This window comes from Lepidothrix coronata, unplaced genomic scaffold (assembly GCF_001604755.1).
Source record: "Lepidothrix coronata isolate B3197 unplaced genomic scaffold, Lepidothrix_coronata-1.0 Scaffold271, whole genome shotgun sequence".
In the NCBI taxonomy this organism is placed as follows: Eukaryota; Metazoa; Chordata; class Aves; order Passeriformes; family Pipridae; genus Lepidothrix; species Lepidothrix coronata.
The window spans coordinates 294,652-321,545 of record NW_016690451.1 but is presented as its reverse complement, the minus strand read 5'-3'; the positions used below and the strand labels follow the sequence as shown (position 1 = coordinate 321,545).

Here is a 26,894-nt window from a genome sequence, read left to right as displayed (position 1 = left end):
CTGTCAGAGGTTGCCCAGAGAGGTGGTAGATGCCCCATCCTTGGAAACATTCCAGGTCAGGCTGGATGGGGCTCTGAGCAACCTGATCGACTTGAAGATGTCCCTGCTCAGTGCAGGGAGGCTGTGCACTGTTAGCTTGTGAAACGATCTGTTGTTACAAAGATGAGGAATTTTATCTCAGATATACTAACTTAAAACATTCTTCCCATTTCACAGACAGTAAGAAACAGTAAGGATAGAGAATTTTTTCTAATGATACAAAAATCTGTGAAGAACAAACACTTTGTCCGAATTGGGTGAATAAAGCATTTTTACTGGAGAAGAATATATGTATGAAAAACTTCTGTGAAAGTATGTAGCATATGAATAAGATCCTTCAAAGTACAGCTGAGACTGAAATGTCTTCTTTGAAAAGAAAAGGCAACACAAACGCGCACACTGCTTGTTCACAGAGTGTTTACACCTTCAATTTTACAAAATAGCCACATTTTCTAAAATGCTGCTCTGAAATGCCTGATTAAAAAAGACAGTGAACCATACTATCCCATCTGCAGCAGTATATCACATCTATAAATCCAATTTAAATCTAGTTATAACAGGAGTGTGAGACAATAAAGAACAGTGTAAGAGCAGTAAAAGGAGCTTGTAGTTGACAATTGATACCATATATATTCCAGAATACCAAAATGAAGATAAAAGTTTTAAATTAAATTAAACAGTTCTGTAAATGAGTAATAAACACATCTAAAATAGCACACATGTGCTCTTCTGTCCAGTTGCCTCCTGAAAGGAATGGAGTGACTCGAGACTGCAATTTACAGGATTTTCTGTAGGATGGAGTTGGCAACTTCCAGGGATTCATCTTTCACCAAAACAATATCATAAGAGTCCATATATTTTTCCAGGAGCTCATCTACCTAATTGCAGATGGGATTGATTATTGAAAGACTTTTTGTCATTAAAATATTGCCCAATCCTTCCACCAATTGCAAGGGAATGAGCCATGCAAATAATGTATTGCTCCTACAAGTGAATTCCACAGGAGGACAGAGTAGGAGTGGCCTGACATAGCTTTGCAAGCATTCCAGGATATAATACCTCAGATTTATTCCAGGATCTCACACATAAAGATACTCAAAGATAAACTACTTCTTCAGCTTCTCAAAAGACAGGGAAATATAGAAAAGTGGATTTCTTTCTCTCCTGAATGCAAATGGATGTGCATTATAACTTAGCAATTGATCAGTTGTGTGTCACTTAAAAAAAAAGAGGAGAGCCTAAATTTGTTATCTGGAAGATCATAATTTTTCTCAAGTATCAATCCAGTATTGAAAGGAGGGGGAGAAGCCACAGGAATTTAAGAGAATTAATTTTTATAGCCTCTGAATTTTACTTCTCTAGGAAATACTTTTTGGTAGCAGTTCAGTACAAAACCCAAAGCAATATACACTTGCGTTTTTGTAGCTTATGTCTTATAAAAAAAAGAAATCCGTGAAAAATATTTGAAGTCTCAAAACAAATATGGGGCAAACGCTTGGTTTGATATCTCAGGCACATTATAATGAACCTATTTCTAACTCCCAGTGTTTCATTTAAAGCTTACAAGGTTATGTAGGGATACTTACTTTATCATTGAGATAGCCAATTTTAAGAATGTTCTCGACATTTGCTACTCCATCTGCCATACTCAAGTCTCCTTGAGAATCACCCAGCAGTATGATATTACTGTTGTCTTTTAGTTGTTTGAAGTACTCTGTGTTCTTCAAGGCACCATCGTGTTTGTTGTAAACGTGAATCAATTCTCCTTTAAATCCTTTTAATACTCCCTATTAAAAAAAAGAAATCTGAAGTTATTTCTGGTATCATTCAGGCAAGATAGAATCCTAGAAGGAAATAGGTGATATTACTGTTGAGCTAACATTGAACTATGTAGTCTCTGATGATGAACAAGATAAATTACTGTTAAATAACAAAATGACTGTAACACCATTGTTAGGACTAGCCAGACAGTGATTCTCCCTGCTTGGAGGAAGAGGAGGAGCAGCAGAGCTGGGCCAAACATGAGGCTGCCATTAAAGGAAATAAATGGTATTTTAATCACACCATGCTAACAGTGTTTGAACTGGGATCACCTGCTTCATCTTGGCCTGAGAGAGTGTTGAACATGCAATTCTGAGTTTCTGTATCGCAGGGTAGGTGGTTACATCTGCTGCATTTAAATGTTCATCTTGTAATATACATAAATAGCTACTAAATACCACAAACAGTCATGTTTGATAAGAATGTGTTATCTCATACGTACATTTTCATCGAAATCCATGAAATTGGAAACCACTTTGACATTAGAATGGTAGACCCCAGCCTGGTGGATTACTTCCTCAAGAATATCCCCAATCCCAGCAGAAAATATGAACACAGGAATATTATGTTCACTGAGCTTATCAAAGAAGTTCTCATATCCTTCTCTGCAACACAGAATGTAAATGCAAATCAAATCTCAAATAAGGAAAGCCAAGAACAGTCTGAGTTTTCAGGAGACAGTCACATCATCTTTGAAAAAGATTTAATTTTCCCTGACCATTTGACTTCATTTTTTTAGGTTTTAGCATTTGACTTCACCTTTTTAGGTTAGCAAGAACCATCAACCTAACATAAGGCATATAGTTTTAGTAAGAAACTACTCCATTGAGCTGTTTGGTCTTGTTCTGTATAATTTTTCCCCCAAAAACACCTTATCATGTTTTAAAGACTTAAAAACACTTCCTCCTCCCTAAATACTCCAGAACAAGCAAACAACTAGTAGAACTCCCTCTAGCTACTATTGGGCTGTACCTCCTTTCTATCTTCCTTGCTTAAACATGTGACTTTTTATAGAGTTATTACTATGAAACAAATTTTGTTTTGTTTTTTAAACCCTGAAAACATTTATTGTTCTTCTTTCCTGAAAGTTTTTTAGTGTTCAGTACCCAATCAAGACTATATATAGTATTCCAGGAAGAAGATATTATCTCTATACACTTTCGCCACACAGACTAGATTGGTAGAATTTTACATTTTAAATAAAATATTGTGAAAGTTTTTGAGGGAATTTTAGCTTGTGAATGAAGATTCAAAACACATTGACTTAGGCTTTCAAAAAGGCAGAGACAGGGTGCTTGTCTGTTTACAGAAGATAAGAATTTAGTCAGTATTATAAACAAATAGTTCCACAATTTAAGTTCTAACATCCTGTTACAGTAGTCCAAAATTTACAGGCAGTTTTAGAAAGCTTTCAAAGAGATGGTAGCAACAGCACATTTCAAAGAAGGATTTTGCTGGCTTTTAAACTTGCCTTCAGCCATAGAGGAAGAGCAATATTTAATACAACATATGAAACATGCTTTGCAAGTCGCTGCACTTTTATCTCAGATAGAACTATTGAACTGAATGTTTTTCAAAGGAACTAAGTTAAACTCTACATTGCCCTTAAAAAAATGCCACCAGTGCAATTTAAAGAGGATGAAAGTCTACAGAAATGAAGCTTGTAGTGATGGGACTAAAAAAAGTTTCAGATCTCTGGTGATCACTGTAGGCATTTAGCTACAACATATAATGGGGTACAAAAATAAATAATAAAATAGGAGCACAGAGAGCTCACTGTGTTCCAGGATTAAGGTGTCACATTCTCAGGAACGTGTGTGTGGTTTTTTGTTTCCTTCTTTTTTTTTCTCCTCCCCTGACCACCCAGTAAGAATCTACAGAAAATGCTCTGAAACAGTATCATTCAAATAAAAAGGAACTTACTTCAGCATAACATCAGATTCCCTCACAATTTCTGCAAACTTATCCTTCTGTAAGCCTTGTTCAATGAGTAGTGCATGAGATTTATGGTACCTCGAATATAAAGAGAAAAATGAGTTGAACTTTGCTACTAAGATTCACCTTTCATTAAATGTTATGATGAAAAGCATCCTGTATGGTTAATTCTTGCTCATTCAAGTTAAGGGCAAAACAGAACCAGTTGTTGTACAGCACTTAATTCAGTTAATGTGATAGCTAGAAGCTAAGTACTGCCGTTAATTTGCTTTTAAAAACTTACTAAATCTAATCTTAGTACAATTTGAATATGGGAAGTGTCTCTTACCATTCTACCATATATGGATACTTCTCTTCAATAGTGAGAGCTGGATCAATTTCTATAGCATAATAGGTTTCTTTCAGCTGCAATAACTGAAAGGGAAAAAACCACCAGATGTTTAATGTATTTTAATAAAATAACACTTGGTATTTGGTGTAACAAATCAAAGTAACTTTCTTCAGTCAGGGAATAATGACAGTTGTCTGTACAACAAACCAAGTGCTAGTAGGTTTCTTGTTTACCTTTTTCCGACATTCGTCTGTGATGATCTTAGAGTTATCAATGATGTCTGGGGGAAGAGTGAAAAAAAAAGTGTGTTAAACAAAATGGTATGTTTCTTTTACTTTGCTCTACAGCACTGTAAATGGCACAGATGACGAGGTTTGATGACATAACAATATGTTTCCTCAGAACTTTTCTTACCAGCAACCAGTAAAAGGAACATGAAGAAGCCCTTCCCCTCATCTCTGAATTACAAGGCCAATTACAAGCTTTTGTGTCTGTTTTTTGAGATTTATCTGTTTCTGAAATCATCCTGAGGCATCCTGAATGTCTTAAAGTTCCCACTTCATCAGTTAATGGATTCTCTTTGTTTGTTCTAAAAGACCGTATACAGCATAGGGAAAAAAATGCCAAGAATTCTAAGGAGTTTACTGTCTGGTTCTTGCAGGTGTCAAGACTATTACAGGCTCTTAAAAAATAAAAGTCAACCTTACCACATATAGCCATTAACATCTTAGAGTTCAAAACTTAATGCTTTAATTGTGAATAACATCTGATTTTAATTCACACAGATTTTCATTAATATATATATATACACATAAAAACACATACAGTCACTAGAATTTTTCTTCATTAGAATGTACAGGTCAGGTAACAAGTCAACAGAAAATCCCATATGTTAGGGAATAAATTGGACAGAAAATCAAAATATGAGAAAAACTAAAAGGAGTGAACAAACCAATCTGTATAAAAAAAAAAAAAAGTACTCACTATGACAAGTTGGACATCTTTTTCCATTGTAGGAAAATCTACTTAATGTCATATCAAAATCTGTAATAATCTATTTAAGGAAAGAAAAAGCAAAACTGTCTTACAATGTGGAGGGACAAAATAAAGAATGGCTAGAAATTCTGAACGATCAACAATAGCTGCAGCTGAGTAGCATGTGTGCCACAGAAACCTCCCTATTCTATTGAGCCATTGTAATGCAAGCTAGCATATCCCAGAAGAGTAACTTTTTCTAACACAACTGTTTATTTAATTTCTTTGGTCGGAATATTTCCTGAAATTACTAAGCTTCTATGTTTATGTCATTTACTTATCTGGAGTCTGGCTGAATTATAGTTGATTCAACAAGGACTATTAAAAGATTTCACATGCCTAAGTTCTGGAGATATCTTGAAGATTGACTTCTGCTTTATATATATATATATATACACACACACATACTTAAATTTTTTGGCATACAGCAACAATCCCACAGTTGCTTTTATTCCAAACTGGTTACACCTTCTACTATCTTTACCTGAAGTTTGGCAGCTCCACCTTTGATGAGGCCACAAATAATCTCCTCTACTCTCCCTGGGTCCTTAATATGGACAGTCTTCTTCTGAAATTCTGGCATCTATGGAGAGTAAGAACAAAGACATAAACAGTAAGAAGAAGCAGAAAATACTCTGGATGTATTAACTGATGACTGTAAACACTTCTGTTTACTTTCAACATCTGTTTTAATTTCCTTTCCCAATATCAAATTATTCAATAAGTTGATACTCATAGAAAAGCATTTAATTAATAATTATATATGTGGGAAATAAGGGACATGTATGGAAACAGGACAAAAGTGCGCATCTTGGAGTTCAAATATGTCACTGGGAGATGGTGAATCTTAGAACTAACACTTTGTGCAATTAATATGCCCTTAAAGTCTCAACAGAGATCAAGAAGACAGACTGCTTTTAGACATCCATTTTTTCCTTGAAAATGCTGTGTCAACCGAGTACTCCAACACAAGGCTGTACAGTAATTCCTGCTCCCTAGCCAGTCCAACGAGCATTACATTATCTATTTCTCTGCACACTTTTGAAATAACACATGCTATCACATCACATATCCCTTTTGAATGAAGTATATTTCTTGAATATGATAAATACATGTGGTGTAAAAAAACCCCAAAACCAAACCCCTCCACAAAACAACCTCCCCAAACAACCCCCCAAGCCCTTGCTTACTCTGAAAGTTTATCTTCAACCTTGCAGAAATGGTAAAAGAACTACTTATTTACAAAAATCTCCCAATGTACCATGCATTTCCATCCTTTATAATCATGTATGGACCTATTCTAAAGCAAAGGCATCCGACATGCAATCTGTCTACATGGGCATTTATGAGTAGCAAACTTTATTTTCTGTCGATAGAACTTCAGACATGACGAAGTGCTAGGAATTACATTTTTAGCACTCTGATCATTCAGCTTTTCTTTTCATATAGCTAGCATGTAATTTTTGCTGCAATGAGCTGATTTAAAAAAAAGATAAAAAGGGGGTAGCTGCTATTTCCAGCAACATTTCTGGACCCAGAGTTCTTCTATCACCAATTGTTAGTAAGTCATGCAGCACTCTTTCTCCCTGCTCTTGATGCTGCTAAGTCTTTTGTTTATTATTAATAGCCAACTTGAAGCCAAATTGCAATTTGGTTATCATTTAAGAAAAAGATGGCATTTTAAACTATTGCAAACAGTGTGTTACCAATACTATGGTAAGAATGATTCAAGTTCAGCTGGTAATGAGCAAATACTCTTCAAAATTACTCCTAGGTAGAAACAGGTACAAACTGCTAAATTTTACACTTAATCTTGCTGGATTGTATCTTTTCTTCCATATCAGTGCTCCTATCTTTCAATATAACAAATAATTCTAATCCCCAGTGTGCTTACTGCTACTTTCTGGCTGATATCCTCAAAAACACTACTGAAAACAGAAAATAGAAATCCTTCTAGAATTCTGAGTTTCTGATAAATTTCCAAGGTTTTCCAGCCATTCAAAAAGTTTCACCTATACCAGAGTATCTTATCAAAAATTCTAAAGTCATGACAGGGGATTCACTACTTCTTTGCTTTATAAATCTCCTAAAGAAACAAACTGGATTCATTTCACTTAGTTTAGAAGAATTGACATTTTCCTTTGCCATCCTATGGCACAGACATTTTCTTTAGAAGTGGTACCTCCTAAGCCAAGATCATTGTTCCCTGTGTGGTTGCAGTCCTTTGCTACTACTTCTATTTAGCACAGCAAATTCACAAAAGGTACATTAGGACTGACTTTCAGCTATCACCTACATCCCAGGCTAGGAGTCATTGAGAGAACTGAGTGTTAACAAGAAATAGAATTCCTAAAAAATATCCATTAAAGAATTTGCTAATCTTTCAAGATATACCTTTACAAAGCATTAATAGATATTTATTCACAATTAGCAGCAGATCTAGCTTCACAAAATAATTTATTAATAATCTGTGACTCTTTAAAGGTGTTTTATGGTATTTCTTTTCTATGTTATATGGCGCTGGTAAACAAAAGCAAGCTTACCCCTTGTGCACATACAGCATTCTTTATAATGAAAGATAAAACAATTTGGCTGCATTAGGTAGTTTTTTTACTGTATATTACCTAATCTAATTCCTTTAACTTTCAGCAAATTATATGTGTATTTTTAGATTTGGAATGCAAAAATTAAACAACGTGAAATCTAAATGCGTGCTTTTCTAAGAAGTAGTTCAAGCATTATTTGGTTCACTTAGATACTAAGCAACAGATTTCCTAATATAACTAATTTAAACAGATGTTGAGGGAGATGGAGAGATCGGAGGAAGAGACTGTATGAGGAAAGGTGGATTGTTTGGTACTGTTTCATTTCAGGTACTGTTTCACTTCAGACAGAGCCCTTTCGTAAGTTTCTGAAACAACCTGAGGAAAAATCCTGGTAAACACTTTAGTAGATCATGTTAAACAAGAGATTGCTTAAGATTTTAAGTATGATGAAAGCTTCCTGCTTTGATGTTGTAAACTGATACTCCTACTCAAGATCAGTTTATAAGGTTAATTTATCTCCAGTACATTTTTCATTTTTACACAAGAATTGATGTCAGTTGATGCATTTTTTAATTTAGGAGGGGGAAGTCTTCTGCAGCAATTATGACCCAGACAATTTCTGTCTCACAGGCACTTTCACAGAAAAACCAAGTCTTCCTTACAGATGTGGCATCTGATAAAGCCTCAGATAAATATGGTTAGTCAAAATAGCCCCTTTCCTCAATACTAGTTCCTTGTATTAATATTTGCAACTCAACAGTAAGCAGCAATTCTTTTATTTAGTCTTCACCATTATTATAGTAGAAGTAAATGAAACTGTCTAACAGAAGTCTAAACAAACTGCAGTCACCAGTTTTCTGGCAAACTGTCTCAAACTTCATTGTTTTACACTTCTGCCCAGTCTACCTTGTTGTTTCATTGTTGCATATTTGCCATTCTTCACAGTTGAAAGAGAAAAGCAGATTCTAGTTGGAAAGAACTGGTAAGACAGGTGAAAGAACAAAGGGTGAAAAAAATGCTAATAAGAAAAGTTCAGTCAATTTGATAAAATTTGTGTTTCTAGTTTAAGAAAACTCTAGGAGTCAACTCAGTATACGCATAAAAGGCCCCAAAATTTGATGCACTAGTTGATTGGGAAGAACAGAAAGGGAGAAACAGCCAAACAAAAATCTCCACAGCACCTAGTGAAGTCAAGAAAGCTTTTCAGAATGAGAAGCTTCCACACACAGAACTAAAACGGCATAAACACAGGAAAAGGAATTCATATTTCATTGTGACATCTGAAAGTACCTCATATTGAATGATTTAAGTGCCTCTATGTATTCTGTCATTTTATGAAAGTGTGAGAAGAGTTTTGCTTTCTTACCAGGGACATCTATATGCTACTGAAATAGCACAGAGGCTGGTATCTCTTAAAACACATGTTAAAAGATGACAACTCCCAAAGGTAGTTTGTGGTTGGCATATACACTGGCCACAAAGACATTTAAATTTCTAGTCTCTGACATTTTTAAGGAGCCTTTGAAAGAAGGAAGGAGGACAAAACTGAAAAAGATTATTTTAAAGGCTGAGCTTAGTTGGACTTATGAAAAGGAAAAAACAATCTGCTTGTTTGTGACAGCAGGTAACTGGAATAAGGATGCAGGAAATTATTTTGTAGCTAACGATGTTATAGTCATACCTTGAGGAATGAACAGTAATGGATTCACGCAGGTTTGGAAATCTCCCAGTCCTACAAACCACAGAATGCATCATTTTACAACCAGGATAGTTTTGAAAATTACAAGTCTATTTAGTACATGAGACATGCATCTGTGTAGCTGGGTTTAATAAAGTATTTGCTGTAAAGACCCTATTGAATTCTAGTTTTGAAATGAAGTTTCTTATATACAATTGGATAACAGAAGTACAAAACAGAAGTGCAAATGGAACTACTTTTATATTGTATCCAGGTGCTGCTTAATATATACATTGTTTTCTTAGTATGTGAGACGGCCTGGATCTAAGTGCATGCCGTGTCAGTTTGATTATAAAACAAGAGCTGGTGATAAGACCTGTCATTCATTTTAGTGATCTAAGTGAATTTACAGCTGCCACAGCAAGCATTTCCAATCAGGTATCCCAGGAAATGAATAACTGATTGCGTGCATAGGGAGTAATGTCATATTCTGGAATTAGGATTATACCGAATTTCTGAATCTACTGAGTGTCAGAGGTAAAGCAGTTACTTCCATCCCCCTACCCAGTAAAACAAGTCTCTATGATTAAAACAAAAAATAGAAAAAAAATTTAAAAATAATGTCAAATAAAGAACTTGATATAAAGGACCAGTGTGGGACCTCCTGTTGTTTTCACTGTCAGTAATTTTAAGTTGGGAAGGATGAGTTGATGAATGACTTGCTATCTTAACTACATAGAGATATGGCTCATTTCACAATCAAATCTAGACACATAACCTGAAATATTACTCGTAATAACTAAAACTGTAGGAGGTTGTCATCATAAGTCTGCTAAGCAATGCTTTGACGAAGGACATAAAACACTGGAGCAGAGTATTTTTATATTGATACCCTGTAAGCTTACACTACTTGGCAAATACGAAGTTTTCTTATTTTAATAAGACTCATCTAGTATGGAAGCCTCCCAAAAATCACTGCGAAGAAAACACCCTGAATTATGGGTGGATAAAATTTTAAGGGAACTTCTCTATCAATCTCAATGATAGATAGACTATGAGTCAGGAATTGTGAATCATAGTAAGAACTGTTCTCACACTTACAAATGTATTAAAATATTCCATAAAATTTCAGCTGACCATAATGTCACATAAGTGATACAACAATATCATTTAGCTGTAATGCTATTGACAGTATGTGAATTTCAAGTATCACAAAATTTCTGGTTTTCTACCTTGTTGGTAAACCTGCCTTAGACTAGACTAGCTTCCAAATATGTTATCTTTTGATACAGAGGACACACATGGGTGCGCTGGCAAGGAGAAGGAACTATCAGTGTTATTTCTGAACACAGAAAATGCAGATCAAAGTGATGAAATGGATAGGATTCAATTATTTGTAAATTTTATTTCTAGTCTATGCTGACAATTTCCACATAAATGACTATAAACCAAGGATAAATTTATTTTGTGAACTGCAGATGCCCAATGCCAAGGTCTGAGACTAGCTATCACATATACTTACTTAAGGACATATTCCAAAAAAAGGCAGGGCATGGCATTAGTGATAACCGTGAAATTTGATACCCAGAAGTTAGAGAAAATTGATTTTAGTGTTCTTGGTGGAAGAAAGTAAGAGTTTGGTGAAATTATAAAGAAAAGGAGCACATTCCTTGATTTACATGTTATTTTCCACTCCTATTTTTTTTCCTATTATTACAGAACATTATTTACTCTAGAAAACAAAGCTTTCTAAAAAAAACTTCTAAGAAATACATGCAAGCTTCTTCACGTAACTTCTGCTATTTGCAGTGTATGAGTTGCAAGAAGCAGGGGAGCCGTAACAAAACCCACAGAACAAGAGTGTGTGTACCTCTTCCACCATATGTAAAAGCTCATATACGTATAAAGCAAGATTGGCTTTAATTCAGACTGTTTGAATTTTGTTCCATTAGTGCAGCAGAGGTTTCTCTTAGCAGCCCCAGTAGTAGGCTTAAGTTTTAGACAGGAACATCAAAAGCTACAGGACATGAGTGTAGTCACATCAGTCACTCCATTATGTGCAGCTAGTCAGAAGAAATGCACTGCTGATTGTGTGCTCCGCTAGCATAACCTGAGCTCAGGACAAATACTTACAATTTATAATTACCAAAACCATAATACATTTTATATTCATATGCTGCAAGCTCAAACACGGTAAGAAGTCCTTAGTAACTAGTAATTACCAAATTACTATTTTAGTAGTTATGTCAAGAAAGAGCCTTAGGATGACTTGTCTAAAAACTAAATAGGCTAAGTTATTATGTGAATGAAAGAACGGAACATTGAGCATCTTCACAGGTGCTTGATAACATGCTATAAGAAAACTAGATATCCAGCACAGGTTATATGAAATAACTTGAAGTGGCTTCACTGCCTAAGCTATTTTAAGACATGGAATAGGATGCATACTAAAAATGATTTTTCCTATTTTATTTATTTACATCTTTTTTATACTTTACGTGCTGGATTCTGATACTTAGTTTGCAAAAAAAAAACCCAATTAAAAAAAATCTGGAGAGAGCGCTTTCACAGAAAACATGACAACAGCGTTTGCTCTTGTGTTTTTAAAGGAGAGTACCTGTGCGTTGAGCTTAGGGCACTCCTGATTCTTCTGTCCTTGATTTTGTCCTACTGCAACAGCATAGGTGGCAAGCAGAGTCCAGAGATGCAGGGCTTGCATGCAGGCTGCCAACAAAAACCAACCAAATCCTTTTAAGAATTGGTCTGCTATATTTTGTGATCTTTCTATTCCTGCTGTATAGAAATAAAAGCTGACATACATGGTACATAGTGACATCACTCTGAAAATACCAACACTTAAGAATGCTCTGATACATCTTTAAAAGTAGAGGAACATTTAAGCTGGATTAACCTATTCAATTAAAACTGTATATTTATTCCTTTAGTGCTGTTGCTAATTCTGTGCTATCAAATTTTTAATATAAAAATACAGTTTGTCACAGTAAACAACTGCAAGTAAGCCCCCAGCTCATAACCTTGGCTTAAAAATGCAGGCAAGAAGACAGTCGGTACTGTTGACAGAAGCTGTGCACACTTACCAGAGGGTTTTGCAGGAGCAGCTGCAGAAGCAAAAGAAAATTCCTCTTGCTTGAGAAACACTAATATAGCAGCACAGGGTGCAGTTGAGGGCGTTTCCAAATACAGCCTGACTAATCCCCGTGCAAAACCCCAGGGTCCTGTGACGCACGTCAGCAATGCACAGCAGTTTGTTATGCTCAGCAGTACAGCCCGACGGGCTTACAGATCAGCTGGTTCACCAACAACAAAACCTTTGACCTTCACAGAATGAACAGCTTTCATGGATGCAGCAGGCAAATTTGGGCTGCTCTAACAGAGGAAGGCACTTGTTTTTCAGAGCAGAAGTTGACTACTTTGTTACTTTATAAACCTTTTATAAATGTTTTGCAAGTATTTTAGGATTTCCTGTTGCAGAGTGCCACAAATTTCAGTGGCACTCAGTGATATGCTCTCATTAATGTTTACTAGGTATCACACATTTATTTATGTAGAAGAAGCAAATGAATTAATTAATCTTTGTTTTGGCTGTAATTATCTGTATGATACTGAAATAGGAAACCAAGGAGCCTTGTTTGTCAGGATTTTTGAAAGACAAGGTGACTCAACCTGCTTTCAGAAGTTTGTCATTAGGCATGTTGCCTGATCAAAGACCGTAACTAGGTGACACAGAAGACGGATTAAAAAGAAATATTTTTTAGTGTGAGAGGATGAAGCAAGTATTGTCTAATCATATTTTATGCTCTGAAGTTGTGTAAATGCTTGAAAGTGTCACATGGAGTTAACTCTTGCTATAGCAACAGCGCAAGCTTCTCTGTATCCCCCCATAACTCATGTTCAACCTCAGGTTCATGATCACTGTTTCAGGCTGCCAGAATGAACCACAAACATCAGGCCAATTCATATCATCAAACATCAGGCCATCAGTGTGAGCAGTGTGATCATCAGAACTGAAGCAAGGGCAGGTTAGTAGTGTAGCACATACAAAACCCCTATTGCTACGAAAAAAACGCACAACAGCAGGACTCTAGAAATTCATTAGTTATGAAAATTTTCTTCTAAGGAGGATGTGCTGTTCTTCTACATTAAAGAAGCCCAAAAATTCAACAGGTTTTTTTCTGAATGGCACAGTGGATCTGTATGTTTTGTGTCTACATTCCAGCTGTAGGTCAGTATGTACTCTATTAGAATTCCTCAGTGTATCTGGCCTACAGTGTATTTCATTTTTTTCAGTGGTGTTCTCTCTGTTTTGACCCAACAAGACAACTAGTGAATACTTCAGCTGATACAAAACGTGCAACTTTTGTCAACACTCATCCTCTTAGAATTGAACAAGATCCCCTCAAATGTACATGTTAAGTCTGCTGCATCCTGAAGCAGCAAAACCATTTGAAAGGTATGTTCAAAATATAATCCTTGCAAAGGCTATATTCAGTAAATTGAACTTACCTGGCACTGACATTTGCCAGGACTCCTAGCTCCTATTAATCCACTTGTTAAAGCATTTGTACACTGCTGTAGAAGGTACCATACAGGGAATATTACCTTTTATAGTGTTTTATTACAGTTAGCATGCTTTTCATTAATAATTTTATAATAATGTTTGGGAAACATATGTCTAATGCAATATCTTGAATAAATATGACTAATTCGCACAACAAAAAGTTGTAGTTTATGTCAGTGCTGGATTTCTAATTTAAAAAACCCCTTGTGAATAATGAAGTAAAATATGATTGCTAAATGAATCATGTAGTTCAGGGAAAGGCATCACTTTATACATTCAGTTTGCAAAGTAACTACTTTTGGGATTTTATGTATTTCAAAGGTGACACTGGGACTGATATATAGATGCGTCTTGTGAACCTGATTGATTAGACTTTGGTGGGTTGTGGAGCTGGCTTGTTGATATTCTGGTACTTCTCAGATGTGATTCAGTGAGAAAATGAATTCTAATGTTGTCAAGAATTTAAAGAAAATTAGCATGCTTTTTAGGAAAGTCGGGGAACCAAAAAAAAAGGGGGTTTCTTATTTTATTTAATTAAATTTAAATACAATTCCGGATTGAAAAAAAAGAATTACAGAAATTAATTCCAACTCTTGCAGACTGTTTTTGAGTATATCAGACTAAATTTCACATAAATTTTTACAGTTTTAGTGAAAGAGCTAGAGAATGACGTGAGCAAAATTTACGTAAACATTAATGAAGCCAACACCTAATTCTTAGAAAAACAGCTACTGTATCTCTATCAACAATGTACTTTCACTTTAATGAAATTGTCATATATGAAACTCCTCGTCTACAAAACAAGGAAAACTGTCTTTTCAACTCCAAGAAACCTTTGTGTCAAACACTTCAATTACAACAGCTCCTACTAACCATGTTCTGTTCCTGCTGATTTAAGTCAGTTGAGTTTTTGTTTACGGTGTTTAACTTCTGGTAAGAGATGAATTAAAATTGCCACTAATTTTTTAAAGAGAGAGAAACAAATTCCAGCATGACATTTCTACTCTTTGAAATATGGAAGGTCATTTAAATATATTTTAAGAACCACGAACTAAAGAGGTATAGCTATGTCAACAGACAGGTTCTATTTTAACCTTTTCTCTTTGGCTGAGGGCCATATCTCAACTACAGAATATTCTACACAGAAAAAGAGAGAGAGGTAAAAAAGAACAGCACTTAAAACATTAGGTAATTTGTCATTCATGTAAGACTGGGAAAAGGTTCAACTTTATATGCTGGTGTGTTAGATGAGCCTGGTGTGCAGAGATTCAGGATACTCTCTAAGAATATGAAATACTGCAAGTTTTAGTCTAAAGCAAAGAAAAACTGGTTTTACCAGTCCTTACACACCCTTGCCCTAAGTTGCATCTATTTGTGGAAAGACATTAACAGAGCACAGGAAAGTTACCTAAGAAAGTTAGGTAACTTACCTTAACTGTTTTTTTAAGTAAAAAATTGAATACTTCAACTAAACTGACATCAGCTTTTAAAGATGAAGAAAGAGGAAATAGTTAGGAGTAATTTCTGCTCATTAGAATATTTGCTACAAAATTTAGAGGTGACTGAAACCTGTCTGCAGTGTAAACATTAGCGGGAGTCTTTTTGTGAGCTTACTACCTTTTATTCCTCTCTAGTGACCCTACTACAACTGATCAAATTTGAATATATCCCCATATTTTTCGTATATTGCTTAACTTTACTTGAGCAATACCTTGCTTTATTGTAGGGATCAATTTTAAATATTAAAGAACTGTATTTGTTATCTAATTCTGCTTTTGTAGTAAGTTTACTTAGTATTCATTTTCCAAAGCAGCCTACTTGATATAATCTTACAAGACAAGGAAAGCTACCTGAACCTTAGTATACTCAGATACCAAAACCAAGCAGAAGAAAGGAACCAACACAAGCCAACTGTATTCAAACATGATTATTATTCATGCCCTAGTGAACTGAGTTAATGAGCAGCATGCTGGTTCCAGGAATAGCTTTTGATATTTGTGACAATTACAAGGAAAGTAAGATAAATGCTCAGTTTGATGAAGCTGGGGTACATGAAGATTTAGAAGGTTGTCTTGCAAGAAGGTTGGATACTACTTATTTTTTCCAGTAAATGTTTAGTGTAAAAAACCCCATACTAGCCATATTTGCAATTGGTACGATGCAATACAGAAAAATTACTTGTATATGAAAGTGTATGTCTTTATAGAGATGATTTGTGAGGAGTATGATTCTTCAAAAAGAAGAGGTTGAATAGCACATCCTATAGAAAAGTGCTAAGGACATATCAAAGACTTAATTCATTAAACTGTGATAAATCCAGAGAAGATATATGCTAAGAAAGTGAAGGTTTTAACCTGAATGGTTATATTATTATAATATTATTATATATATATATATTATATATAACAAAACATATTTAACAACTTTTTTTTTTGATAGAGATTTTCTGGATCTGATCAGAGATCCATCTTTCTTTACAATACACGAGAAAACTGGTGATCATGTAAAAGTCTGACCATTTATGGCTGTATTGAACACTAAGTTATTAGTGCTGATACATACAGTCAAATGTATAAAGAATAGCTAAACTTTTTAAGCATTTTTTCTTGTTGTATTTAATACATCTCTCTGATGAGAGAATAAAAGATACTGCAGCATCATTGTCCCTTATGCACCTTCCTCTCGTGCTTACAAAACCACTCCAAAGGCAGCAATCTCTGCTGGTGATAAATCAACAGACATTTTGACTTTTACAAGAAAGCAGGAGTGAAGGTAAGCCAAACACATTGCTGACTTGGTATCTTGAATTACAGGTAACAGAACGTAGGGTAAGAGGTTTTGATGGACTTACACATTATTTTTCAATCACAGATATTGTTACACATCACAAAACTCAGAAAGAACTGTAACAGCTGTGGCGATAGAAGTTAACGCTTCATGCAACATTTCAACTTCTCTGTAGAAGTCTATGAAGAACTAATAGTAACTAAGGCCTGAATTTCCAGTATTTTATGTGATCTCCTCCTGTCACTCATTAGTCCAGGTCAAAATTTAGTCTGAGAGAATATAGGGGGTACAGAACACACAGAACCAGTTCTACAGGTTCCAGGATGAATGAATACAGCTCCAGAGGGCCATCTTTTTTTCTCTGATTATATGTTAGGGGAATCACCTCATCTCTGTGCTTAGTTCCTATTCCCTCACTTTGGAGAGAATGAACCTTTTTAACTAGCAGGTTAAAAAGGAAGTTATGTATTGTTTAGTAATCAGTGAGTATCTATCTTGGAAATATCACTCTATAAATGACATCCTACTTAGCAAAAATTTAATCTGATTAGCTTCATTGTTTCTCTCCTGCCCTTGCAAAAAAAGAAGAGAATATAAGCACCAAAGTTGAAAGAAGAAATCAAGGTTGTGACACTCACTCAATGCAGGGCAGAAGAAAACTGAGGCTTTTTTCTTGGCCTTCATACTTATATTTCACTGGTGCCTTTTCCTACCAATACTCTCTGGATAGTCCCCTTTATAATTCCATTACGAACCTCCATCTTAAATACCAAATGCAGTTCTCGGTTCTTCACCTTACAGGGGATGGAGCAGAACTGGAAAAGGCCCTGAGAAGGGAGAATAATTTGCTTTTCCTGATAGTGTTTAATTGCAAGTATCTTATTTTTTTACCCCATCCTTCCTTTTTCTTGCCAGTTCCTCTTCTGAGAGCACAGATACAGAAAATTCATTTTGACAAATAAGAATTTTTTAATTGGAGCGGTAGTCTCGTTTTCCTATGACACTGCTACGGAGCGTGTTGGAGTCTGGCTGTTTGAAAGATCCACTTCTCTCATGTTACACAGAATCTAACAGTTACTTAAATAATGCTTACAGGTGAGGCTGCTAATCCTTCCTCAAAATATCTAGGCAAAAAGTGTAGAATTCTAAGAACTGGCAGCATGTAAATATACTGTGGTATGTTTATAAATTCTTAATTAGCTATCAGGTGTACAAAAGCTCACCTTGCATAATAATGTAATTTTGATGAGCTATACTATTTTTTCCCCAAATTGTACATTTGCATGTATACTTTTTGTAACTAAATACCCTTATATATCTATATGCACATGCATTGAAAGAACTTAAACAAATGCTTGTTTCCTTGGAAGTTTCCCACATAACGCTATCTTGAATGGAATTTGCATTAAGCCCACAGCTTGGACTGAAGCAGTTGCTGCTGATTCTCTTCTTCTCTTATCTGCTTCTAAGAAAAAAACCACATCTGCTTAGATTTTTTTTCACTAAGCCTAAGAATGCTGTATCTAGACCAAATAAACTCTGACCCTTGAATAGTGGAGTTGTGGGACTCAGTTTGAAAGCAAAGTCAGCAGGACAAAGTTTAATCTACAATGCATTACCAGACACTACAATTCTCATAGAAGATTGTAGTGCTAATATAATATTTCAATTAAATTACACATTGAGACTAATGAAGTTTTTAACTGTTGGGTGCTCTTTGAGTACAGATCCTTCTTTAAAGTTCTTGTAAAAGTAATCGGTTAGGTCTAAAGATGAAATACAGCTACCACACACTTTTAAAGGTAACAGGCACGAGGGATTGTGTCACCTCCATGCCTCATTGTTTTATGGGTGTTTCTCACTGCTGGATCCATTCAAAGATGCAATTGGATGCTCCTTATTTCTTGTACTTGCCTTCTAGAATCGATAAACCATGTGTGCAAAAACCAACCTGTAGTAATACTACCACTACTATACTTTGCACTCTACTACTGCTAATGTGTCAATATGCTACTGCTTCATGCTAATTTCCACCTTTCAGTTCACATGCAATTTTTCCATGGTAACATGCAGACCAAACCGAGGCTGATACATGTTGCAAAGGCAAATGCAGTTCACAACAGTAAGTGCTACCTCAATAACTGCTGAATGTAAAAACTACATTTTTAGTCTGATAACTAGTAAGTTTCCAACAAAGAGGGAAAAGCTTTAAAGGAACAGGGTTAATGGTACATTTCAGTCATATTCATTCTGTCAGCATTAAGGTGGAGCAAAGCAAACTCTTAGGTAAAAAAAACTAAACTGCTAATAAACTTGGATTATTTCAGTGATCCAATTTGCAAAGCAGACAGATATTTATATAAGGGTGCAGAAAGGAAGCTACAGCTAATAAGTGGGAAACAAGTAAGAACAAGTAGATTTGAACAGGAATCTTGGTGGCTCAAGAAGTCCAAAAGTCTATATTCAGACACTTAATGAATCTTCAGTGCCCAAGTCTGGGCTTTGCCCCAGCCCTTTAAAAATAAAATAAAATTACAAATTAAATAAATTAACTCTTTTTTTAAAGGTTGATATATATGAAACTAGAAGTCACATTTCCTTCTAGCAATAGGTATTATTTCCATAATTTATAGAAGTGTTATTAAAAATTACTTTTGTAAATATTGTCTGAGACAAGTCAGTGCAGTTCTGTATCTTTTGTGGCATTGGTGAATGAAAATAATATAGTTACTTTTAGTATCCAAAAACGGCATCTTCTTTGACTTGTGTGCTGTGACCTTAAATATATGTCCACTTACACTGAAAAATGTCTCTTTTTTTAACATTCAAACAAAGCACTCTATCGATACTAGGATTAGCCAAATTAAAAAAAATCCAGTAGACGTCTAATGAACACTGATTTTTTTCTTGAACAGTCAGAAACTCCACACAAATAACCTAAGATAGAGGTGACTAACAAAACAACCATGGATTGCAACTTAATGGCACAGTGCCAGTCAAGCTGCTGAATGATAAACATGGGACTAAAAAAATTGCCTACTGCAATCATCATAGGTTCTCTGATGTTTTACAGCAGCTGACCACTGGTGATTGAAGACTTTTGGATAGGAGAACGTGACTGACATCCAGCAACTGGTCAACATAACTGCTATATGAAGATCTCTGCCCTAGGAAGAAACAGGCACTACAGATCAACTGCTGCACAGTAATGTGACTGCAAGAAGGCCAGAGGAAAAGTTAGACCTCATGCTCTAACTTTTATTTTCCACACCCTCCACAATAGTATACTTACACAACTATCTTGCCCAGCCTTATCTGACCTTATATCTCTGCACAGTGGTTAGGAAAGGAGACCGGGAAGAAGAGTTGTGAGCTATTCCTGCCTCTCAGTTGCACTTAGCAGGTTGATGGGATCTGCCAAATTTCGCTGCTGAGCATCTGACAGGCAGCAGAGACAGAGCTGCTACTCTGGGCTCTCTGCATGCAGGAGCAGTTCAGTTGTACTGAACTCTCAGGCAGTGGCCAAGAAATGCCAGTCGCAGGATTCCTTAAAGGGCAATGTCCCTCAGCCACCTCAGAGACCGGCCGGGAAAGCTGAGCCCCGGTTCGCACCAGCGCCACCTGCTGCTCGGCGCTGTCTGATGCAGCTCGGCCAGCGAAAATTCAAACCTTGAAAATTAATTACCGTCTGACAAACGCACCAAAATACAGCAATAAAATCTAACACTCTGCTTATTTTCTAATATTTTCCCTTAATGTCTCTCCAAGAATTACTCTTTACAGTAGCTGAAGAGTATACTGTACTGTACTTGCACAAAATACACTTGCATGCACACATGCAGGGAAGAAGTGTGGCTGATGGCTTGAAGGCTAGTAACATAAACTGGAACTAGCCAGCATAGAAAAGAATATGTATTTTGCATTATGTTACTCATGCTAGTGAAAACAGGTAAAAAGAAGCTGCTGGGTTTGTTTGGTTGGTTGGTTTTTTAAAGGAAATATCTTCCAAAGTTCAGGCATTTTCAACTTTCCAGAATTACACAAATTGCAATGTTTTTACATTTACAGCTCCATTGCTATTGAATTTACAGCTAGTATCCTCCTATCTATAAATGCATGGATCCATACCCTGGGTCTCTTCAATACCTATATCGATCAATTTAGATATATTTTATAAAAGCTGACAGTTTCTTTTAACTCAAGACTGAATGGTATGATTGCAATGCTATGCAACTTTAAGTCGTAATATGAAAAGATTTGCAATGATATGTGTATTCAGACAACTAAAAGAAATTTATTACTGCTTATATTGTTTGACAGTTAAAGGTAACATGTTTAATACTTGCAGTATTTGCTATGGGTCTTAAGCTGTAAAAAGTTTAATGGAACACATGCCATTATATCTCAACCAACAATCATAAGTTATCAGAAGGAGGAGAAAAATCACTTAAAAATATGACTTAACACACACCGAGCACTTATTAGAAGGTAAATATATTCCAGAGCAGAGTGATTCATTGAAAGATTGCTTTTCTGTTTCGGAGAAAGACTTTATACAAAAGATAAAAGAAAGCAGCAAACAAACTCTTCTGAGCCTATACTTACAATATATATTATAGCCTGACATGGCTTATACTTACTACTTGGGGCTCAGTTTTCACATATAGATCATCATGATTTTGAGAACTGTTGTAAGTAGGATAAATGAGTCCTAAGGAAACTAATGCAGAATTACAGATTTAATTGATCTTCCCATACCTATTCCTTGTAAGAATGTATGTTTCAAGATCTGCTGAATTAAATAAAAAACCCAAGGCAGCAGCAATTTCAGAAAATTAAAACCTACTTCTGAAACAGAAAGTTGAATTGTAGGATCAGCTTATTATATTAATTAAGTAAAATATTAGTATGTACATAATCTGTATAATAGACAACTTTTTTATTCTTAACAATAAGAGGAGAAAACACTGGCATTGAGTCAATTTTTATTCTCCAAGGACCCACATTTTTTAAATTGCTAACTGAATTATTTTACAGAGAGAATAAAAACCTACTACTAGTATGTAGGTTGTATCAACATGTACTGTGCTTAAGGTTTTTCTGCTCCATATAAACTTGTTCTACAAGCCACATTCTAGGTGTCTTATATTATGCATGGTGGCTTATATTAGGCACACTTATAATCTGCATTCTCTAAGTGGCATATACTATTATTATCTCTGCAAACTACCTGTGGGCAACACAACCTTGTTTTAGTAATTGGTGTCTATCACTGTCAATGTGTATTCCTACCGAGGAATACAGTCTAAACAAAACCCAAGTTTTATAGAAATGTTTATATGGCATCTCCAGTAGTCATCTCAGATTTAACTTGGTTTAAAAATGTTAAAAATATTCTAAAAATTATTCTAATACGCTAGTCACTAGTAATATAAGGGCTCTCAGTCACATGTTAATAGGCAGGGGCAGTATTATATTTCAGCAGTTCTTTTCGCTACTTAGGTTTATTTCACAGCACCATTCTTTTTGAACAGCATTATTCCCATGTGGATCACATCACTGTATAGCTCTCAAGGTCACATTTTAAATATTATCACTGCAATACCCAGACAGTGACCATGTCCCGCAGTGGTATCTTTAGAGACAGTCCATTTTCCTTCCGTTCCCCTTTTATTGATTCCAGTTTACTCAGGCTCAAACTCTTCATCTTTGTACAGGCAAAAGTACGTATGAAGGAGTTTCAAATACTAACCATTTCGATTCTCGAATACGTATGCTACACACTACATGCTCCTCTACTTTATCCTCCACTTGGAGGTCAACCTGCTGGAGTAAGGTCGCAGTTACTATAACAACTAGTTACAAGCAACGAGACAAGAATAAAGAAGTAAAGTGGTGTGTGACTGCTGCCAGTTGTAAGGGTCTGTATCCGTCATCTGCGGCACAAATGCTCTTACGCCCTTTGAAACAAGAACCTAGTCTCACCAGAGACTGGTGAGTAAAAGAAAGTAATCATAACAAAAAAACCCAAACCTGCCACATAAACCCTGTAACAGTCTTACTCACAGAATTTGTTCCTTTATTTCTTAGGGAAGCAGATAAATAGCAGTTACCTCTCTTATTTGTTTACTTATTTCTCTCCAAGTAAACTCTAATAATGCAAAAATCCATGCATTTCTTTTCCTTCCCTAATACAATAAAATGAAAACTGTCCAGAGACATTTAAGAATGGGTGATTGAAACGTTTCCTGTAAACTCAGACATTGCTTTTAAGTTGATTTTTAATTTGTTGTTGCTGTAACTTGATACAAAGTCTCTTTTTGGTGTAATTACATCCCCTCACTTCAGGAACGGAGAAACAGACAAATGTAACTAATCTCTTCCCAGTTTTCTGGAAAAGAAACCTGGGAGAGGAAGCTTCAGTTTAAGGTATTCTGCTATTCTGTTTTCAACCAGCTCTATTATGTTTCTCATCCCTATAAGAGAAATGCAATAAAAAGCCCCAAAATTAAAGAGTGAGGAATAAGCTGCTGAAAAAAACCCCAGGGTTCTAACACCTCTGTGTATGAAACAGGAAACAGAAAATACTGTTACTTCATTAAGAAGTTTTTCTTATATTAACCCCATATTTCAATTAACACAGGCTATTCCTTACAGGTGAGTGTTTTTGAAAGTCTCAGGCAACATTTTTCACTCTAGTTAGCGAACGCCTGTTTTGTGCTTAACTGCTCAAACTGCTTTGCAAAAGGTAATCAAGAAACTGAAGTCTATTGTCAGTACAACTGTTTGCTATACCAGAATCCACAACTTCACTGAAAACTTGTCTGAGACCTGAAAAATCCAAAAGATTGAATGTTATTGCAAGGTTTAATCTCTTTTTAAAGTAGACATGAAACATTATCTAAAAAGTTACTTTCAGAATCTAATTAATTACCAACCATCCCTTTAAATTAAAGTTAGCAACCTTGCAGCTAACTTTTGCCTTCACCTGACTATGGGAACACTTAGGATAATCTCACAGAATTGGCAATTTGGCTGTGCAAAGTAATACACAAGGCTTTGAGAGATGGTTGTTTCTTAACACACCGAGTAGAACTTCATGTGACTGGCTATATATTTACTATTAATGCCTCTGTTACTTCAGAAGTGGAGCTGAAGTAACTCTGTCTACATTCATGAGTGCCTAAGGGAAACTCCCTGTTTGCACACTACAGATGGTTGATGAAGACACAATATTAACACTTTAATTTCAAACTTAAACCTTTTCTTTCAAATAAGATGCAGTAATTTTAAGGTGTTTTCATTAAGCTTAAATTTGTGTAACAGGCTAGTTACTGTGCTAAGGAAATCATCCACTGAAATGTGACCTAGACATTTAAGAATTTCTTGATTTCTATTATTGAGCAAGGAAACATGGTTACTCTTTTCTACAATGATTGAAAATCCTTTCTACTTTTCTTCACATCAAACATTCTCGGCATCATAATCCCTGATACTTTCTTGTCTTACAGATATTCTATTTGATTTGTAAAAGTCACTGTCTTTTTAGCATTTAAAGACAGCTATAAGTAATTTTTAACTTACATTTATATTAATCTAATTTCATTTTAACTAAAAAAAAAGTTAAAAAAAATTGCTGTAATTAATTATAATGAAAAAAAATTTCATTGGCAAGAATTCGCATAACTAAAGTGTAAACTGGCCTGTTCCCTACTGATTTTGATAAAAGTTATATAGCAAGGTAACTCTGAGTCTAAGGTGAGTATAAAACCAAAGTGCAATGTTCCCTGAAGAAAACTTAAACCAAAAAAATCTGCTGAAAATTCAAGAAGAATCCTATAATTTTAATCTAACACAGAAGATCCGCCTCATGTATTAGAAAAAATACACTTCAATAAAACAGTATTGTTCCTCACCACTACTCTAACCTAGCTAAATACAGATCAGAAAACAGCACTTTCTCCCCACAGCTCATAGAAAGGTCTCTCTTGAGATAAAATAAAACTGATACAGTGTCCTGTAAATGACAGATGTTGAATGAAATCTACATTGGTGGGTAAAACTATTTCAGGAAGCTTCTCACAATGCAGCATATTCAAATAAAACACACAAACACATTTTTGCCCTTATTTGACAATCTAAACTCCTGAGTATAAAAGTTACATAACTATTTCACTTACTTTGAAGAAATTGCACAGGCTGAACACATGTGTCTACTGAAAATACTACTTAAGAAAGAAGACTTGCATCTTCAGAACTGAAGGTATTTGTTAGCTCAGGAAGCTACCAACTTGAATACTGGCTGACATGCTCGCTTGTTAAGTGAGCAGATAGTATTAATACGTTGCATCCAACTGAAGAAAAAGGTTTCTGCATGAGAAAGCTGACATGCGTTCAACAAGTTTAAGATTTTCCTTGAAATTTAAAGCTGAGAAAAGTTCTGATCATAAAAGCAAAATTTCTGGAAGTATCTCTTTAGGATCACAGATTTGTGTCCAACAACAGTGCTCTGAAAATGTTATCTGAAGTACATACTTTAGAAATTCACTTACCAGAAATCAGCTTAGCATTGGCCTAACATTTTTTCCCCTATCAAAAGCAAAATCTTTGCAACAAAGATACAAGTTTAGCTCTTCCCCACCAAAACACCACTTAAACATTCTACAGAGAGTTAATATAAACACGTCTTCAGCAATTATTAGGCACTTTCTGAACTACAGCTCAAATCAGGTATTGTGAATAGGAGTCAGTGAGACTATTGGGTCTGCCTTTTGAGTGTTCATGTGATCAGGCTTTTAGATGTTGCTATTTTATTGTTCACATAACTAAAAAGTAAGTTTTAGCATTACAGTACCACCTGTTGTAAATGGGCTCAGAGAAACTAAAAAGTAATGCACCTGCCTCCAAACTGCTGAATGACATGACTGATGACTAGAAACAATATTTTTTTCAACAGTAAGAACGATGACTCTATAATTAGCAAAAACTCACAGTGGAATTCTTCCTTGGACCCACGTTATCATAAACTGCACTGTATGAATTCCACTGGCAATTGTGGCAACGTATGACCAAGCCAGTAGTTAGGCAGCTCACAACTTACATACACAATCCTAGCTCTTAGCAAAACATGTTTCCATGCGTAATTAAAAAAAACATAAATCTGAGCGTTTAGTAAAGTTTTGCAGGGGAGAGCACAAAAGATACATTGGCCAACACCAACCGATTTGATGGTTTCAGTTCAGTTCTTCAGTACAATGGTGTACAAATCACTAATTTTGAAGGATTTCCACATAATCAGCATGTTGTCCAAACTAAGACCGTTTACCATCCAGTTATGGATATTTAGCAGATATTTAAACGGTACCCTAAATAACAAGTTTAACCAGGGCAGTAGAGAGCGAGCGAGCTCCATCTTCCTTTTATAGTATCCGTGAGCAGGCAATGCTTCCCAGTTTCAACAGATGGTTGGACACGTGCGTGTGCACGTCCCAATTTACTTTTAAGCAAGTTACAAGCAGGCTTTAAAACCACCACCGAGACCCACAGGTACATATGTATCCTACGGGCCGGAGAGGACAGGCCAGGACGGAGCACTTTCCACGCTAGTGGGTCACGCTGTGGTGGAACCGCAGGTGCTCCTGCGTCCAACCTGTGTCCTTACAGAAATCCAAAACCGGGCACAACATCCCCCCTCTGCCCCTTCAGATATCCCTTCAGGATATCCGCCTGTCCCCGCGGGAGCGGCCGCAGGGAGCCGCCGGCCGCAGGACAAGTAGAAGGAGAAGGGCATGCGGCCGAGGGGCTCTCGGCCTCTTACCACGTACCATCTCGATGATCTTGGTCTTCTTACCCGTCTTCTTCTTCATGGTGAAGATGTACTGCGCCAGCACCACCCCGCCCACCAGCGCGCACACGCTGGCGCTCGCCATCGCTCCCATCTTGGCCACGGCGGTCCTGTCCATGGTAGTGGTTCCCGAGAGCCGCGGGGGGAAGCGCGTCCGCCCCGTCCGCGGATGAAGGAGCGGGATCCCAGCGCGTCCCCACAGACCGCCGGGTCGGCAACGACCGCGCCACACGCGCCGCGCCGCCCCGGCCCCGCGCCGGCCGTACCACACCACAGGGAAAGGGTGGAGGGAGGGGCGG

The 26,894-nt window shown here is 36.2% G+C and overlaps 1 protein-coding gene and 1 long non-coding RNA gene across 8 annotated transcripts in view; one reads left to right on the top strand and one right to left on the bottom strand.

Annotated features, from left to right (window-relative positions):
* LOC108507839 overlaps positions 1–25,947 on the top strand; it is a 29,252-nt gene extending 3,305 nt beyond the window's left edge. The window contains exons 2-4 of one of the 3 annotated variants that reach the window (XR_001878279.1): positions 18,793–18,873; positions 19,825–22,522; positions 25,937–25,947. This is a non-coding gene — a long non-coding RNA (uncharacterized LOC108507839). Of the gene's footprint in view, positions 1–18,792; positions 18,874–19,824; positions 23,151–25,936 lie in introns of those variants that run through there. The other 2 variants (XR_001878278.1, XR_001878277.1) reach the window with 2 other exon arrangements.
* Positions 293–26,823, bottom strand: NT5C3A (5'-nucleotidase, cytosolic IIIA). Of its 5 annotated transcripts, none has more exons than XM_017836141.1 (10): positions 26,602–26,823; positions 12,003–12,109; positions 5,646–5,744; positions 5,111–5,180; positions 4,360–4,406; positions 4,124–4,209; positions 3,784–3,873; positions 2,303–2,465; positions 1,626–1,826; positions 293–917 (listed from the first exon to the last, which is right to left on the bottom strand). In XM_017836141.1, exons 1-10 carry the CDS (start codon positions 26,711–26,713, stop codon positions 816–818), a joined length of 1,077 nt encoding a protein of 358 aa, XP_017691630.1. In that variant the 5' UTR covers positions 26,714–26,823; the 3' UTR covers positions 293–815. The 5 variants fall into 5 exon arrangements, with proteins under 5 accessions (XP_017691630.1, XP_017691633.1, XP_017691632.1 ...); XM_017836144.1 differs by having other exon boundaries at positions 26,576–26,687; XM_017836143.1 differs by lacking the exon at positions 26,602–26,823 and adding an exon at positions 12,484–12,616.
* Positions 26,824–26,894: the final 71 nt, after the last annotated feature.

Excerpts from the sequence above, each read along its gene's own strand:
- NT5C3A (XM_017836141.1), bottom strand. The coding sequence starts at position 26,713 with ATGGACAGGACCGCCGTGGCCAAGATGGGAGCGATGGCGAGCGCCAGC. Across the intron at positions 4,407-5,110 it reads AAGATGTCCAACTTGTCATA|ACATCATTGATAACTCTAAG; the intron begins GTGAGTACTTTT and ends CTCTTCCCCCAG. Across the intron at positions 4,210-4,359 it reads CAGACGAATGTCGGAAAAAG|TTATTGCAGCTGAAAGAAAC; the intron begins GTAAACAAGAAA and ends TTTCCCTTTCAG.